This window comes from Nelusetta ayraudi, unplaced genomic scaffold (genome assembly GCF_046127955.1).
Source record: "Nelusetta ayraudi isolate G7.1 ecotype Tasmania unplaced genomic scaffold, CSIRO-AGI_Nayr_v1 ptg000135l, whole genome shotgun sequence".
Classification (NCBI taxonomy): domain Eukaryota; kingdom Metazoa; phylum Chordata; class Actinopteri; order Tetraodontiformes; family Monacanthidae; genus Nelusetta; species Nelusetta ayraudi.
Window position 1 is genome coordinate 961431 of NW_027466185.1, and position 12699 is coordinate 974129.

Below are 12699 nucleotides of genomic sequence, written 5' to 3' on the forward strand. Positions count from 1 at the left end.
AAGCTAATTTCCTGCCAAGGGGCGACTTGTGCAGGCACAGGAAGGCTGCAACCCAAACCCAAAGAAGCTGCATAATTAAAAATACACAGGCGAAATAACAACGAGGACACTTGAGAGCATTGGAGCAGCAGCGTTATAAATGGCGGTTATTGTTGCTCTCAACGCTGGCAGGCAGCAACTCCCGACTTGTGCGCGAGTGTGACAACAGATCCAGGCTATTACTGGACACTGTCTGGGATTACATCTGAAGAAGACAGAGGAGACATTCAGGGAAGGAGAGAACCTGTAACTGGACCTGCAGGCAGTGGAAACCTGCTCTGACTTTGCACGCACGCACGCCCAGCCTGGTGTTGCGTTGCATGACGCGAGATTGAGAATGTGGTGCCCATGTTGCAGGACGTGATGTGACCTCAAAAAATAATGGTAATAATTTGAAAGAAAATGGTTGTAGGTGTTGTGTTGCATGACGTGACACAGAGAACATGGTGCCAGCTATTACATTCCGTATCGTGACCTCAAAAATGTTTTGCCTGCCGTTCAGTCACACCATGTGACCTCAAGAAAATACTGCGTGGTGTGGTGATGCGTTACATGATATGACCTCAAGAATATGGTGCCTGGTGTTGCGTTGTGCGATGTGACCCACCAAAAAAGATGCTCAGTGTTGCGTTAGGCAATGTAAACTCAAGAATATAGTGCCCGGTGTTACATTACGCCATGTGACCGCAAAAATATGGTGCCTGGGTGTCTCTCACACGCACACGCACACGCACACGCACACGCACACACACACACACGGTGTCATAGACGTGTGTGTGAGTGCCGCTTAACGACCCATCCAACGATCCCGGCTGCACCTTGAAGGACAATGCAGAGCAGTCAAAGACAGTCGTAAAATGAGACAACTAATTAATGTTACTATCTTATTTTTGTCTCAAAAACAGAAAAAAAAAAAAAAAACATTATTGGCGTGCTAAGGTTCTGGGGATGCTGAAAATGTCTTTTTTAAGCAGTCAGAACCAATGTGTTTTCATAAGCAGCAAGGAAAAACCCAGTAGTCCCCAAATGTTGTTTTGACAAGTGTTGAAACAAGTGGAAATAACTCACTTCCTGTTTGTCGAAATTCAAAAAATTAGTTACGTCGGCAGCTGTTGGGGGGACGTCGGTGGGGGGCGGTCGCGCGGACTCAAGGTGCCTACACACTGAACGCGTCAAGCGCAGGGTGGCGTCAGCGCAGCCATTCATTGTGTATGTGCGACGTCGGCGTCAGAGCGCAACGCCGCGCAGAGAGCAGAGCAGAGCGCAAGGGTGGCGTTTGACGCCTTGACGCTCGATTTAAAAATTTTTAAATCGGGCGTCAACGCGCTGTGACGACATCTTGGCACGGCCAATAGGAGAGCAGCCGGCTCCGGGGGAGAAAGTGCCCAGATGCACAGCACGGCACCAGTTGTTAAATATGTGTGAAAACTTCTCTACATCGAACTGTGCCTGACAATATATGAACATAAAGTTGTTGTTTTTTTCATATATATTCGCGTCGGGACATTATCGCGTTGATTTGCATTTTATTTTATACTCATCTAGAGTCTAGACAACACGGAACGTACTTTGCACGGGTTTTCGGCAAAATTGATAGCGAAGCACTGAGTAGCAAACGGGAGGATGTTGTGTGCAAACGGTGGGACAATGAGATTTGGTTCCACCGCAGTTATTCAAGCCTCTGGTGCCACCTGAATGCAAAACACCTAGCACCTAGTACGAGCACCGGATATAATATATAATAAAGATCAATACGTTGACGCCATGAACATCGTCCCACTATTCATCCAATAAAAGACACAAGGGACAGCCAGATGAGTCAGTCTGTTTGCATCATGATGCCCGATGACCTCAGACTTCCTGAGGCATGGCCAATCAAATCACACGCTGACATTGTTCCTCCTGGAACTCAACCAATTAACTCATCTCCCCCTGCTGAGAGTCAGCTCAGCGGGCAACATCACAGCAAAAACTGATGACAGCAAAAATTATGTTTCCTTCCTGACTCATCACCTCTCCTTCACTCAATTTAGGCATAGAAATGAACAATTAATACAATTGAGAATTCTTCCAGTTCATACATCTATCCATTTCCAATACGCGCTTCTTCCTGAACTCAGGGTCATGGGGTCTGCTGGAGCCTATCCCATGTCCATGCCTATCCATGTCATAGGGCAAAGGCAGGGTACACCCTGGACCAGTCACCATTTCATCACAGGGCCACATGCAGCAGAGACAAACAACCATTCGCACTCACATACAATCGATACCGGAATCAAACCCATGACCTTCTTGCTGTGTCGCTTGTCTTCTACTTTGTGAAGAGCATATTCAACCACTGTTGAACCAGGAAGCTTAAAATAAATACATGAATAAATAAATGAATGAAATGTGGTGACGAAAAGGAGACCCAGCTAACAGCTAATGCGTATACAGCTCTTAAGATGGTCGACTGGATGAAATAACAGCAAAAAAAATAAATAAATCGGTTGTCGTCATGCACCCTACAACAATTGCACATGTGTAGCCACGGTTCAAATACTCAAAACTTGATTGCACCACCGCATTCATGCATTGAAAAGAGGCTGCCTGGGCTGCGAGGCGGCACAAATATTCACCATTGTGACCCATTATGTAACCCGAGGGGGGCAAACACACACTCGCAGACACACAAAAAGGAATATTCATGTTGGACATAAAAGGGAGCTCGGCAGGTGGACTTTCTTTCTTTTTCTTTTGTGCGAGCAGTCTGCACACTGACGGAACATGTGACTACTGTCTAATGGCCGCCCACGGCATAACCAGTAATGACAACACAGACAGACAGCTTTTGTTTTTTTTTAAACACGGGAAGGCAAGCAGTGTCCAGCTGGTGCTGACATCAAGGACTTCCATCCTCTTATCTGTCTGTGTAAAAAGAATATGCTTAAACGCTAAGAATGGTGAAATGTTCACCTCTAAATAAAATCACACAAAGGCACACATGGAATTCCATACATTTAGACCCCACCACCAGCAGCCGCTTTGTTTGAATATTTACTGAGTTGCAATACAACAGCAAAAAAATAAAAATAAAAAATAAAATAAAAAATCAGCAACTTTGAAACTTTGGAGTAATCTATCAAACGGAAAAAAACAGGAAGGCCGAGAAAAAAAGGGAGCAGTCGGAGTGCCAACTCAGCGACAAAGTTTCCTCCCTCCCGTGTGCCGACGTGAGGAAAAGATGCACTAACGGCGTGAGCGGAGCAGCAGAGGGAACTGGAAAACTGGGAGCAGAGGGGTCGGTCAACTCTACATTTCTCTTGGATTACTTGGAAAAATACTCCGTCTCGGCCTCCGTCTAAACATAACGCGCCATTTTCACTTGAAGTGAACTGGTCACTTGACCCCTATATGTTACGTCCGTTGATGTCTAAATGCGGAAGTGTTTCCATGACACTTTTGCGTTATACCTCTCTATTGATACCTCTGAAAAACCACCTCACGAGAGCCTAAAACATTTTAGCGATATTTGAGAGGGTTTTTGAAGTTGAGTTGTTTCTATTACCAGATTTTTATTGCGATATTTAGGTTTTGTGCAGCTAATTGTGAGATCTGGTGGCAAACGATGCTGATTGACCAGATTATTCTGCAAATTAACAACCAGATTGTTAACCAGAATAATCAGAGACACACGGGACGATGTGAAGTAGTAGAGGATGGGGAAAACAGGTTTTCTAACGTGGTCACACTGAAGGCCGGCACTAAAGGCCACAGTTTGGCCTTTAAATCCACATTCAGCTGAGCTCAGGCTTTGCGATCGCACCGACTTCCTGAATGTTTGCAGATCACATGACGGGCTGCTGGCAGATGGTTTGCTTTGTTCACTTGAGCAGCTTTGTGAATATTCATCAGCTGGATGCCTGAGCGGACACACACACGTGAACACGCACACACAGCTTTTTGAAGCTTTGCGCAGCAGGTGCACAGCCAGACCACAGGGTCAGAGAGAGGGAGGGAATTAGGGTGGGACTTTAGACGCACTGACACGTGAGTGGAGCCAATAAAAGGAAGTGAACATTGATCAAGGAGAGAGAGGAGAACACTCGACTTTCCAGAGACTGCATTTTTGAAAATGCTTGTTCTATGTATTTAAGCCAGTCTGTGCCTGTGATCTTGGTAGCCAACAATCTTCGCCTTTGATCTGCACTGCCATTATTAACCAGTCTCCCATGTTCCCCCATTGCCAGATTATCTGTTTTGCATTGCACCAGTAAATCAGCGCCTGTCTCCTTGTTGTACTCCTTCATTCCCCGGTTGACAACAGCCCGTCTCCGACCTTGCCCCCGCCTCATCCTGGGACCGATTCCCCGGTAACGACCCTGCTCGGCTTTGACTACTGCCTCATCTGGATCCTCTCGCTATTATCGACCTCTGCCCGTCCCCGACACCGATCTCGCCTGCCTCTCCCACCGCTTGCACTGGTTCTCGACCCTGGACTGCCCGACCTCTCCGCTTCAATAAACATCTTAAACTGCATCAGTGGTTGTCGTGCATTTGAGTCCACCAACACCTGACATAAGCGCCACTAACGTTCCTGTAACTCCCAAGTGGTAAAAGACAAACACTTTACCTCCTGCCAAAATGAAAGATAAAAACTCAACAGAAAACATACAGTACTTCAATGACAGTTTAGCCAACAATTGTTGGAGCAAAGCTTTTACTAATAGTGTAAAAACCCCTTTAACTTTTTAACTCATGTAGGAAACAACCAACAACTCCACAATGCCACACACTTTGAATTATTGAAGCTACACTTTGGGTGTATCGACACGCCAATAAGTCACTGAAGCGGCTGCTTGAGGCAAAGTGTGAGGCAACACTTTGTCTTTCGTTGTCTGTGTGTGGCAGATAGATAGATAGATAGATAGATAGATAGATAGATAGATAGATAGATAGATCACACACAGATTGGATGTTCCACAAGAGCAGGGATGCGGTTGTCTCACAGTGTGTGTGTGTGTGTGTGTATGTGTTTTGCCAAGTCATCGGACAACAAGCGACTTGAAGTGGCCCATGTGTGCACTGTCACACGCAAAGCTAACGCTAATGCTTCCTGATGAGCGTCAAAGGGAAAGTGTTTTTCCAAAGGGGGCGGGGGAGGGGGAAACACATTCAACGGTGATGCAATCTTTACAACAATAAATATTAATGTCTTTTTCTTCTTCTTCTTCTAGGCCCCAGACGCGTTTCTTCCCTCTCACGCTTGAAACCGGAGCGACAAAAGGATTAGGCAGCCACTAACAGACAGCATTAGCCTTGCAGGCCGAGGCAGGCCACGGGTTGGCGACCTGCTGCTGGCTGATCACACACACACACACACACACACACACACACACACACACACACACACACACACACACACACACACACACACACACACACACACACACACACACACACACGAGAGAGTCACAAACTCCACCGCAAATTTTAAGGCCCGGGTGTAATTAGCATGTTGCTGCGGAGTTAATGGGGCTAAAAAGGAAAAAACAAAAAAGACGAGAGAAGAACAGGTTTGCAGCTGACATGGAGGCTGAATTGATTTCCTGAGCACATTTTAAGTAAATAAAGAAAAATTATTTTGTCTGAATTTCAATTTGCAGTGTCATTTTATGAAATTGGCATTATTAAACAGGGACTGTTTGAAAGCTGCAGCTAACCCTCACAGTATTGTTTGGGTTCAATGCGGGAGAAATCAAGTTTGACTTTTACTTTGTGTAGTGTTTCTTCTGTATCATGAGATGATGTGTCATGTGTGCTACCAAGTAAAATGGATATGCATTATCCAATCTGGGGCGAAAGCTTTCAAAACAGCCGGGAAAAAACGTGCAGGCGTGGCAACGACGCAAACTTTCTTGTTCTCTGTTCGTTCGGCTTCTGATTGTGCACACGCGTTGCACAGCAAACTGGAATGAATCTTACTTGAGCTTCTATGACACATTCTCCAAAAAAACAAATCCAACTAAAGAAGCTTAAACCCTCACTCTTGAAGAATAACCCACATAGTTTAAGGCCCCCTGTAAGAAGTTTCACAGATGAAACCTGTGAGATTTTTACGATCTTGCTGGTACTACTTTTTTTTCAATTTATTTATTTCATTTCTAAATTGTTATTATGAATTTTTTTGTGGTGGTGACAGTGGGTGACCTTCAGGTTCTTATTTGTTTGTTCATTGTTTATTTGAACCGTTTCACTCATAATGAAGTTGTATCAGAGTTCAATTCTATCTATCTGAGTGGTACATGCTTCAGGAGGAGGATGTTTGCTGTTTTCCTGTGCACACTACCAGGACTTAAAAAACAAAAAGGGATAGACTTTTATCTTTACGACTTTTATTTTTGCTGTGCTGTGCAATTTGCCCGTTTGTTCCAAATTAAGAGACAATTAAAAAAAAAAGACCTTTAAAGGAACAGAACTTTGAACGGTAGCACTGGGGAACGAAGCTCATCGAAACCCGTGTGTGCAACAGATATAGCAAAGCGTCTCGGAGCTTGACTCTAATAACAGACTCTGACTTTGATATTCAAGATGCTACAACCAGCATACTTACAATGAGAAGTGTAGTCACAAAGAAAAGAAAGAAAGAAAGAGAAAAAAGAAAGGTGAACCCACAGCGGCAAACCTTGACAGAGCTCTCCAAATAATTGATGATGCTGGGATTCTAATGAGATACAATAGCTTGCAGTTTTCACTGACTGCAGGAAACACTCCTCCCTTCAGCCTTATCTCTGTTATTATCAACATAAAACCCACAGACAAAACATCCCCCCATGTCTGATCTTGTCCACATGGTCTTACTACTTATTATATTACTGTGTGTAGCTTTTATCTGTCGCTTCATTGCATTTGTTTTATCTTGTAAAGTGTCCTTGAGTGTTCAGAAAGGCGCTTATACATAAAATGCATCCTTCTTCTTCTTCTTCTTCTTCTTCTTCTTCTTCTTATTATTATTATTATTATTATTATTATCATTATTGAATGCCAAAAGCAACAAAGCCCTAGAATATATTCGCAGTGTTTTGACCCAGACCTCAGGGACATGAGGGCAGCTCATTTATTGCCCACGGAGGACGCGCGGCCAGGTTAGTAAACCGAGTCAGCTCAGTAAACACCATTCTGGGGGTCAAAGTCTGAATGCATGACAACAAGCAGCGAGGGTGGAGGGAGAAACACGAGAGAGCTTTGTAGTTTTGCTTTGCTGGATTTTATTTGCCCCTATCCAGTTCACATGACGTCCCAAAAAAAATCCTCTGAATGGACTTCAGCAGTATTCAGCTGCCTTATCACCCACTGCCTTCATTGATTCCCAACTCATTGTCTGCTCCACGCACACCTTGTGATCAAACGATGACACGAGAGAAGGGAGCAAAGGTCAGAACACTGCTTCACTGGCCCCGCCAAGGCCTGTTTGACAGACACATGCAGGAGCAGCTGAGGAGGTGTGCAGGCCTGTAAAGCCCCCTCGCCCCAGAGCTTTCATTCATAAACCTGGTGCACTGCTTGTGCGCGTATTAATGCGAGGTATTAACAAAAGAAGCTCAGGCAGAGAAGGGACGGCGGGGGTGGGTGGGGAATGTGTGTGTGTGTGTGTGTGTGTGTGTGTGTGTGTGTGGGGGGGGGGGGGGGGGGGGGGGGGGGGCAGCGAGAAAGAAAGAGCCAAAACAAAAGCCAGCAGGCAGCGGGGGTTTTGTTTTGAAAGGGTTCCAAAAACATTGAGAAGAATCCACGTGTCTTTTAATGCAGGCTGCTCAAATTGTGGAGAATTCTTGATTGTAGCAAGTTCGACGCGAGCGCATCTCTTTGTGTGTGTGTGTGTGTGTGTGTGTGTGTGTGTGTGTGTGTGTGTGTGTGTGTGTGTGTGTGTGTGTGGTGGTGGTCTCGAGCCGCATCCTTACCTCAGAGCCACACGCACCGAGCTCTCATCCGGGCCGCCGCCGCTCATTGTGTCGTCGTAGCAGCTCCTCGACGGGGGGGAAACAAAACAAAACAAAACAAAAAAACCCAACAACAAATAGCTCGATTTCTTTCTTGATCCTCTTAAGAGCGTCTCCTTCCACTCTGTCTTGAGCTCACTGTAGCCGCCGCCGCTATCACCTCCTCCTCCGCCGCCTTCCCGGCCACCGTCTCGGGAATCAGAGGAGACATGACGCAGAGCCGCCGCAGTCTTCGCTTCGGCTTCTCCTTCTGCTAAGCTCGTCCATTTATTAGCGTTCACACACCGAGTAGTGGGGGGTTTTGGTTTTGGTTTTGGGGAGGGAAGCGTTCCGGCAGAGGTCACCTCCCCAGCGGCATCGTCACAGTCTCCTTCCCCCCCGCGAAACAGCGTGAGAGTCCCGGCGAGCGGCACGGTAATGTGTCCGCTGCGCTCCCAGGACAAGTGGGCGTCATCATACCCCGCCCACTCAGTTGGACCAATCACGGCTGAGTCACTATTATTTTCTTCTGTCTCGTACCCTCAGTCTTAAAAGAAAAATCATTACTAACAGTATTTAATATTGAATTTGGGGATTTTAAAGTATTTTTCGTACAGAAAAATACTCAAAAATCGGTTTCGTGCATTTATTCTTTTCCGTATTATTTGGCTAATGTCACTGGAATATTTCAATACAATTGTATTGTACACTTTCTTTTTTACGTTTCCAATTTTAAATTTAAACAACATTTTTAACTTCATTTTTTGGTGCAGCAACAAATCGGGATCAATAAGCGATTGGTCTATATTATCTTGCGCGTCAGAAAATCGAGCGTGGCGCCACTCCAATTTAAAAAAGTCGATAAAGTTGTCAGGGAAAAAAATAAAAAATAAAAAAAGTTGGTGAGAATTAACGTGAGCGCTGCTCTGTTCCTGGCAGAGCGCAACACTGAGTAGGAACTAACAGTCCTGAACAGGTGCATCGTTACAAAGCTCTGCTTGCCATCTAGTGGTTATTTTATATTATTACGCTCATATTAAACAAGTGAGTTGGCAAAAAGCATTTATTTCCTGTTCATCCATCCATCCATTTATTTATTTATTTATTTATTTATTTAAAACAAAACATTTAGTTATACTTGAGGTCTCACTCCTCACTACTCTTAAAATTTTGGTTTGGGATCCAACTGTTACATTTTTATTTTTCAAAAATGTCCAACTTAGGCTACAAACAACATGAAATGTAACAAATAACACTAACAACTATCATCTAATTAGGGTCAAAATAGTGTACATTTCAAAAAAGACGAGTGGAACAAGGACAGCACATGACATTTTCAGAGGTTGCACTGTAGTTTTTATTTACAAGAAAATACATTATCTTTTGACTCATGATTATTTAAAGAAATGACCTGGATGTGGATGTTCATCAGTGGATTGTACAAAAAACTTAACATTCCAGGGAATCTAAGGTAAACCAGTTTTGCCTTGAGTTGTTTAGACACAAATATAATTCATCACTCTTGATCCATCACTGATTGATTCTTTGATCCAATTTGACTCAAGTTGCACTCAACATTATTCTCTTCACTGCCCCGTACTTTAGAGATAACGCAGCAAAATCTCGCTAAAATTCTAAAATGCCTTACCCCCGAATAATCAACCACACATACAATAAAACCCAGTTTTAAATGCACTACTTTGTGTCTCTAATAAAATAATGTTACGTGCACTAATAACAATAATCATTAAATTATCTATCCTACAAAAAAAGTGGTTGGGGAGCTGAGATGACCACATGTACTCATCGTCTCCTTGATGTTTTGACGACCCCTAAAAAAGTGACAGCATGAGAAAATTTCCATATCTAGGTTTTGTTAGTATTGATGTCATTACAGGAACATTATCATACAGCATAAACGCAAAGCTGAAAACGTACTTTCGGTGTCTTCACAGACAGAGGGTATCAAATGATAAGATGCTGTTCCAAAAAGGGAGAAACATTTTAAAGCACATTTTAGATGTAGATGGAATTGTGAAGACAGAAAAAAGAAAAAAAACAAAACAAAACTCGTTCCTGCTTTGTCATATTCCAAATTCTCTTGTTTTTGCATTCTAAAAAGAGACATTTGGAGCATTTGTTATTGACTCATGTGCACCCTTGATTTTAAGTCAAGTATGTCTCGTTTCAAAAAACACTTCGAAACAAAACAAAACAAAAAAACAACAACACACACAAACACTTTTAGCCACTAGGGGGCATCAGATCTGTTCAGATCACGTCTGTCTATACGTTGCCGTTTTTTTTTTTCTTTTTTTTTTTTGCTTCTTAGAGAAAACGCTGCGAGTTCGCAGTCAAATGAGGGCTAATTATTGGCATCAAACTAGAGGAAGCAGCTTCAGTGAGCAGCAAATGCGACAAACACCACTTGTTTATTCCCAGTGGATTAACTGATCCAACTCTTAAAAAAAAAGGTTTTAAATAACAAAACCTCACCTATCATCCTGTCGAGGTGATCAGGGGGCCCTCAGCTCATTAACCATTGAAGTTCCGGTCAGTTCAGACCTCTGAGTTTCAGGCACTGTCAGGTCCTGCACTGCACCTCACATCCACCTGCCGCAGTGCCACTCGACAGACTCGGTGTCATTCAGCGGCTCTTCGGCCTCCCGTCAACCGAGTCTCAGGAGAGACGACTGGCCTTGGCACAGGAGGCCTTTTGAAATGAAAACTCCAAAAAAACAAAAAAGGCCTGGGGCACCACTGCGCAACTCTACAGCCGTTCCGCATCCTGAGAGAAAATGCAAATATCGTTACTACTACAAACACATTCCAGCTTATCATCTCCGTGCATCTTCACATTTTCATTTACAAAGTGATTTTTTTAGCCAGATCTTTATGTTAGCGGGTGCACAATGGAAAGAAGACTTTCTTCAAGGATGCGTCCAAAGGATTGGCCCCTGTTTCCTGCAAAGTTGGACGCGATCAGCCAAAGTGGGAGGGTGTCGATGTGGTTCACATTCCCAATTCAGGGCAAAGATGTCTCACTCTTGGAAAGAGTGAATGTGGGCCAGGCTCTGGCAAACAAAAATGGGGCCTGAGGAGGATGCGGCCAAAATTGAACAAACACACTGAAGACCCTGCAGAAAGTGTTGCACTTCCGTTGCTCAGGAGTCCAAACTGTTTGGTGCACCCCCAGACCAAGCAAACAGAGGCGTACTAAATACACAGTGTTAGCGTTAACAGTGAAATGACCTGATGTTACAGTACAGAAATACAAAAAATCTACCAAGCTTCAAAAATGACCTGGGCCTTTGAGCGCACCTCAACATGTAATATGTTGTTGCTCACACGTTCCTTGTGCACACTCAAACATTTGAGTAATTCTGCAGTTTTACGTGAAAATTCATTAAAATGACATCCAAAGAAATAAATAAGGAAACTAAAAGGAAAACACGTGCAAAGTCAGGATTCTTTTCCCCGTGTTTTGAATTCAGCGTTTAAAAGAAAGAATTTAATGCTGAAATCTGCAATCTACCAACATTTAGGGGAAAAAAAACCCCGCACCAACACACTGGCATGGGAGAACATCTGCAAACAGAAGCCCTCAGAGAGGTATTCACCCTACAGGTGCAAACAAACAATATGTTTTTGTAATGCAGTTTCACAGTATCATAACTCCCGACATGTTGCTGGTAGCAGTGGAGGCTGTGTTAGAGCATCCATGATCTTTGACTGAGTTCGGTTTTTAATAGCCCTCTTATGCTATATGCGATCAAATGCCAGCATGTCTTAACATATTCCAAAGTGCCCAGACAAAGTGTTTGGGAAAGGGTCTGGGGGGATTCAACTTCCCGGGACGCTGCTAAGACTTGTTCCTGCTCCGTTATTGATGGAAGTTTGGGCACAACAGAGCATTTGGAGCAAGGTGAAAGCATGTTGTCTGTTTTTAATGTAAAACAAACCATCCAAGTTTGGCTCAAACTGCTGAAGCGTCCATGCTAATGCCTTTGGCCCTGCATTGTGACTGCTTTTGTAAGGATCAGGTTGTAGCAGCTAAAAGGGAGCTGGCTGACTGAAGCTGAAGCTGAAAAAACTCTTTCTGTCAGAGCTCAGCAAGACGGACAAGCAAGGTGGTGGAAAAGTGTGTGTCGACACACACTGATCGCCTCACACTATTGTATTTGCATAATAAACAAGAAGAATTCAGGGTTTTTTTTGTCTTGAGTTAGACTTGCGTCACTAATCGCACTAAAAACAGACCCCTGATTAGCTCTCGGCGGTCCACAAGTGGGCTGAGATCAGAAGCTCCGAGGAGCATGTGTGGAGGAGGAGGACGCGGGGGAGGGGGGGTGAAGGAGGAGGGGGAGAAGGAAGGAGCCGACTGTGTTGCGAAAACCCAACAAAAGGCATATTGTGACATTTGTGGGAAATAGTCCCCTGAAGACCTCCTCACAACCAGGAGTCTTTGTAGTTCAACCAAAGACAAGAAAAAAGCAAATTCAGCTGGCTTGATTATGACGTCCCACAATATTGATTATGACTCCAAAGTTAGTGGTTCTATCCGAAGAAGGATTCCTGCTCGGCCAGTGGCAATACAACGTGAATCCCTGAATGATGTCAGTTCCACAGATCAGTCTGCCATTCAGCAATAGCGCCACCACTTGGACAAACCACTCTATTAACTAAAATTGCATGCTACATTTTC

The 12699-nt window shown here is 44.0% G+C and overlaps 1 protein-coding gene across 6 annotated transcripts in view; it reads right to left on the minus strand.

Moving 5' to 3' along the window:
- Positions 1-8434, minus strand: part of LOC142877437 (kinesin-like protein KIF21A) — a 41781-nt gene extending 33347 nt beyond the window's left edge. For 5 of the 6 annotated variants that reach the window (XM_076012080.1, XM_076012078.1, XM_076012075.1 and 2 more), the window contains exon 1: positions 7977-8434. Coding sequence is in view for 5 of the 6 variants with exons in the window: in XM_076012078.1 (XP_075868193.1) it covers positions 7977-8023 (47 nt within the window). In the remaining variant the exon portion in view is untranslated. The remainder of the gene's footprint in view (positions 1-7976) is intronic. The other variant, XM_076012079.1, reaches the window with a different exon arrangement.
- Between the last annotated feature and the right edge of the window lie 4265 nt (positions 8435-12699).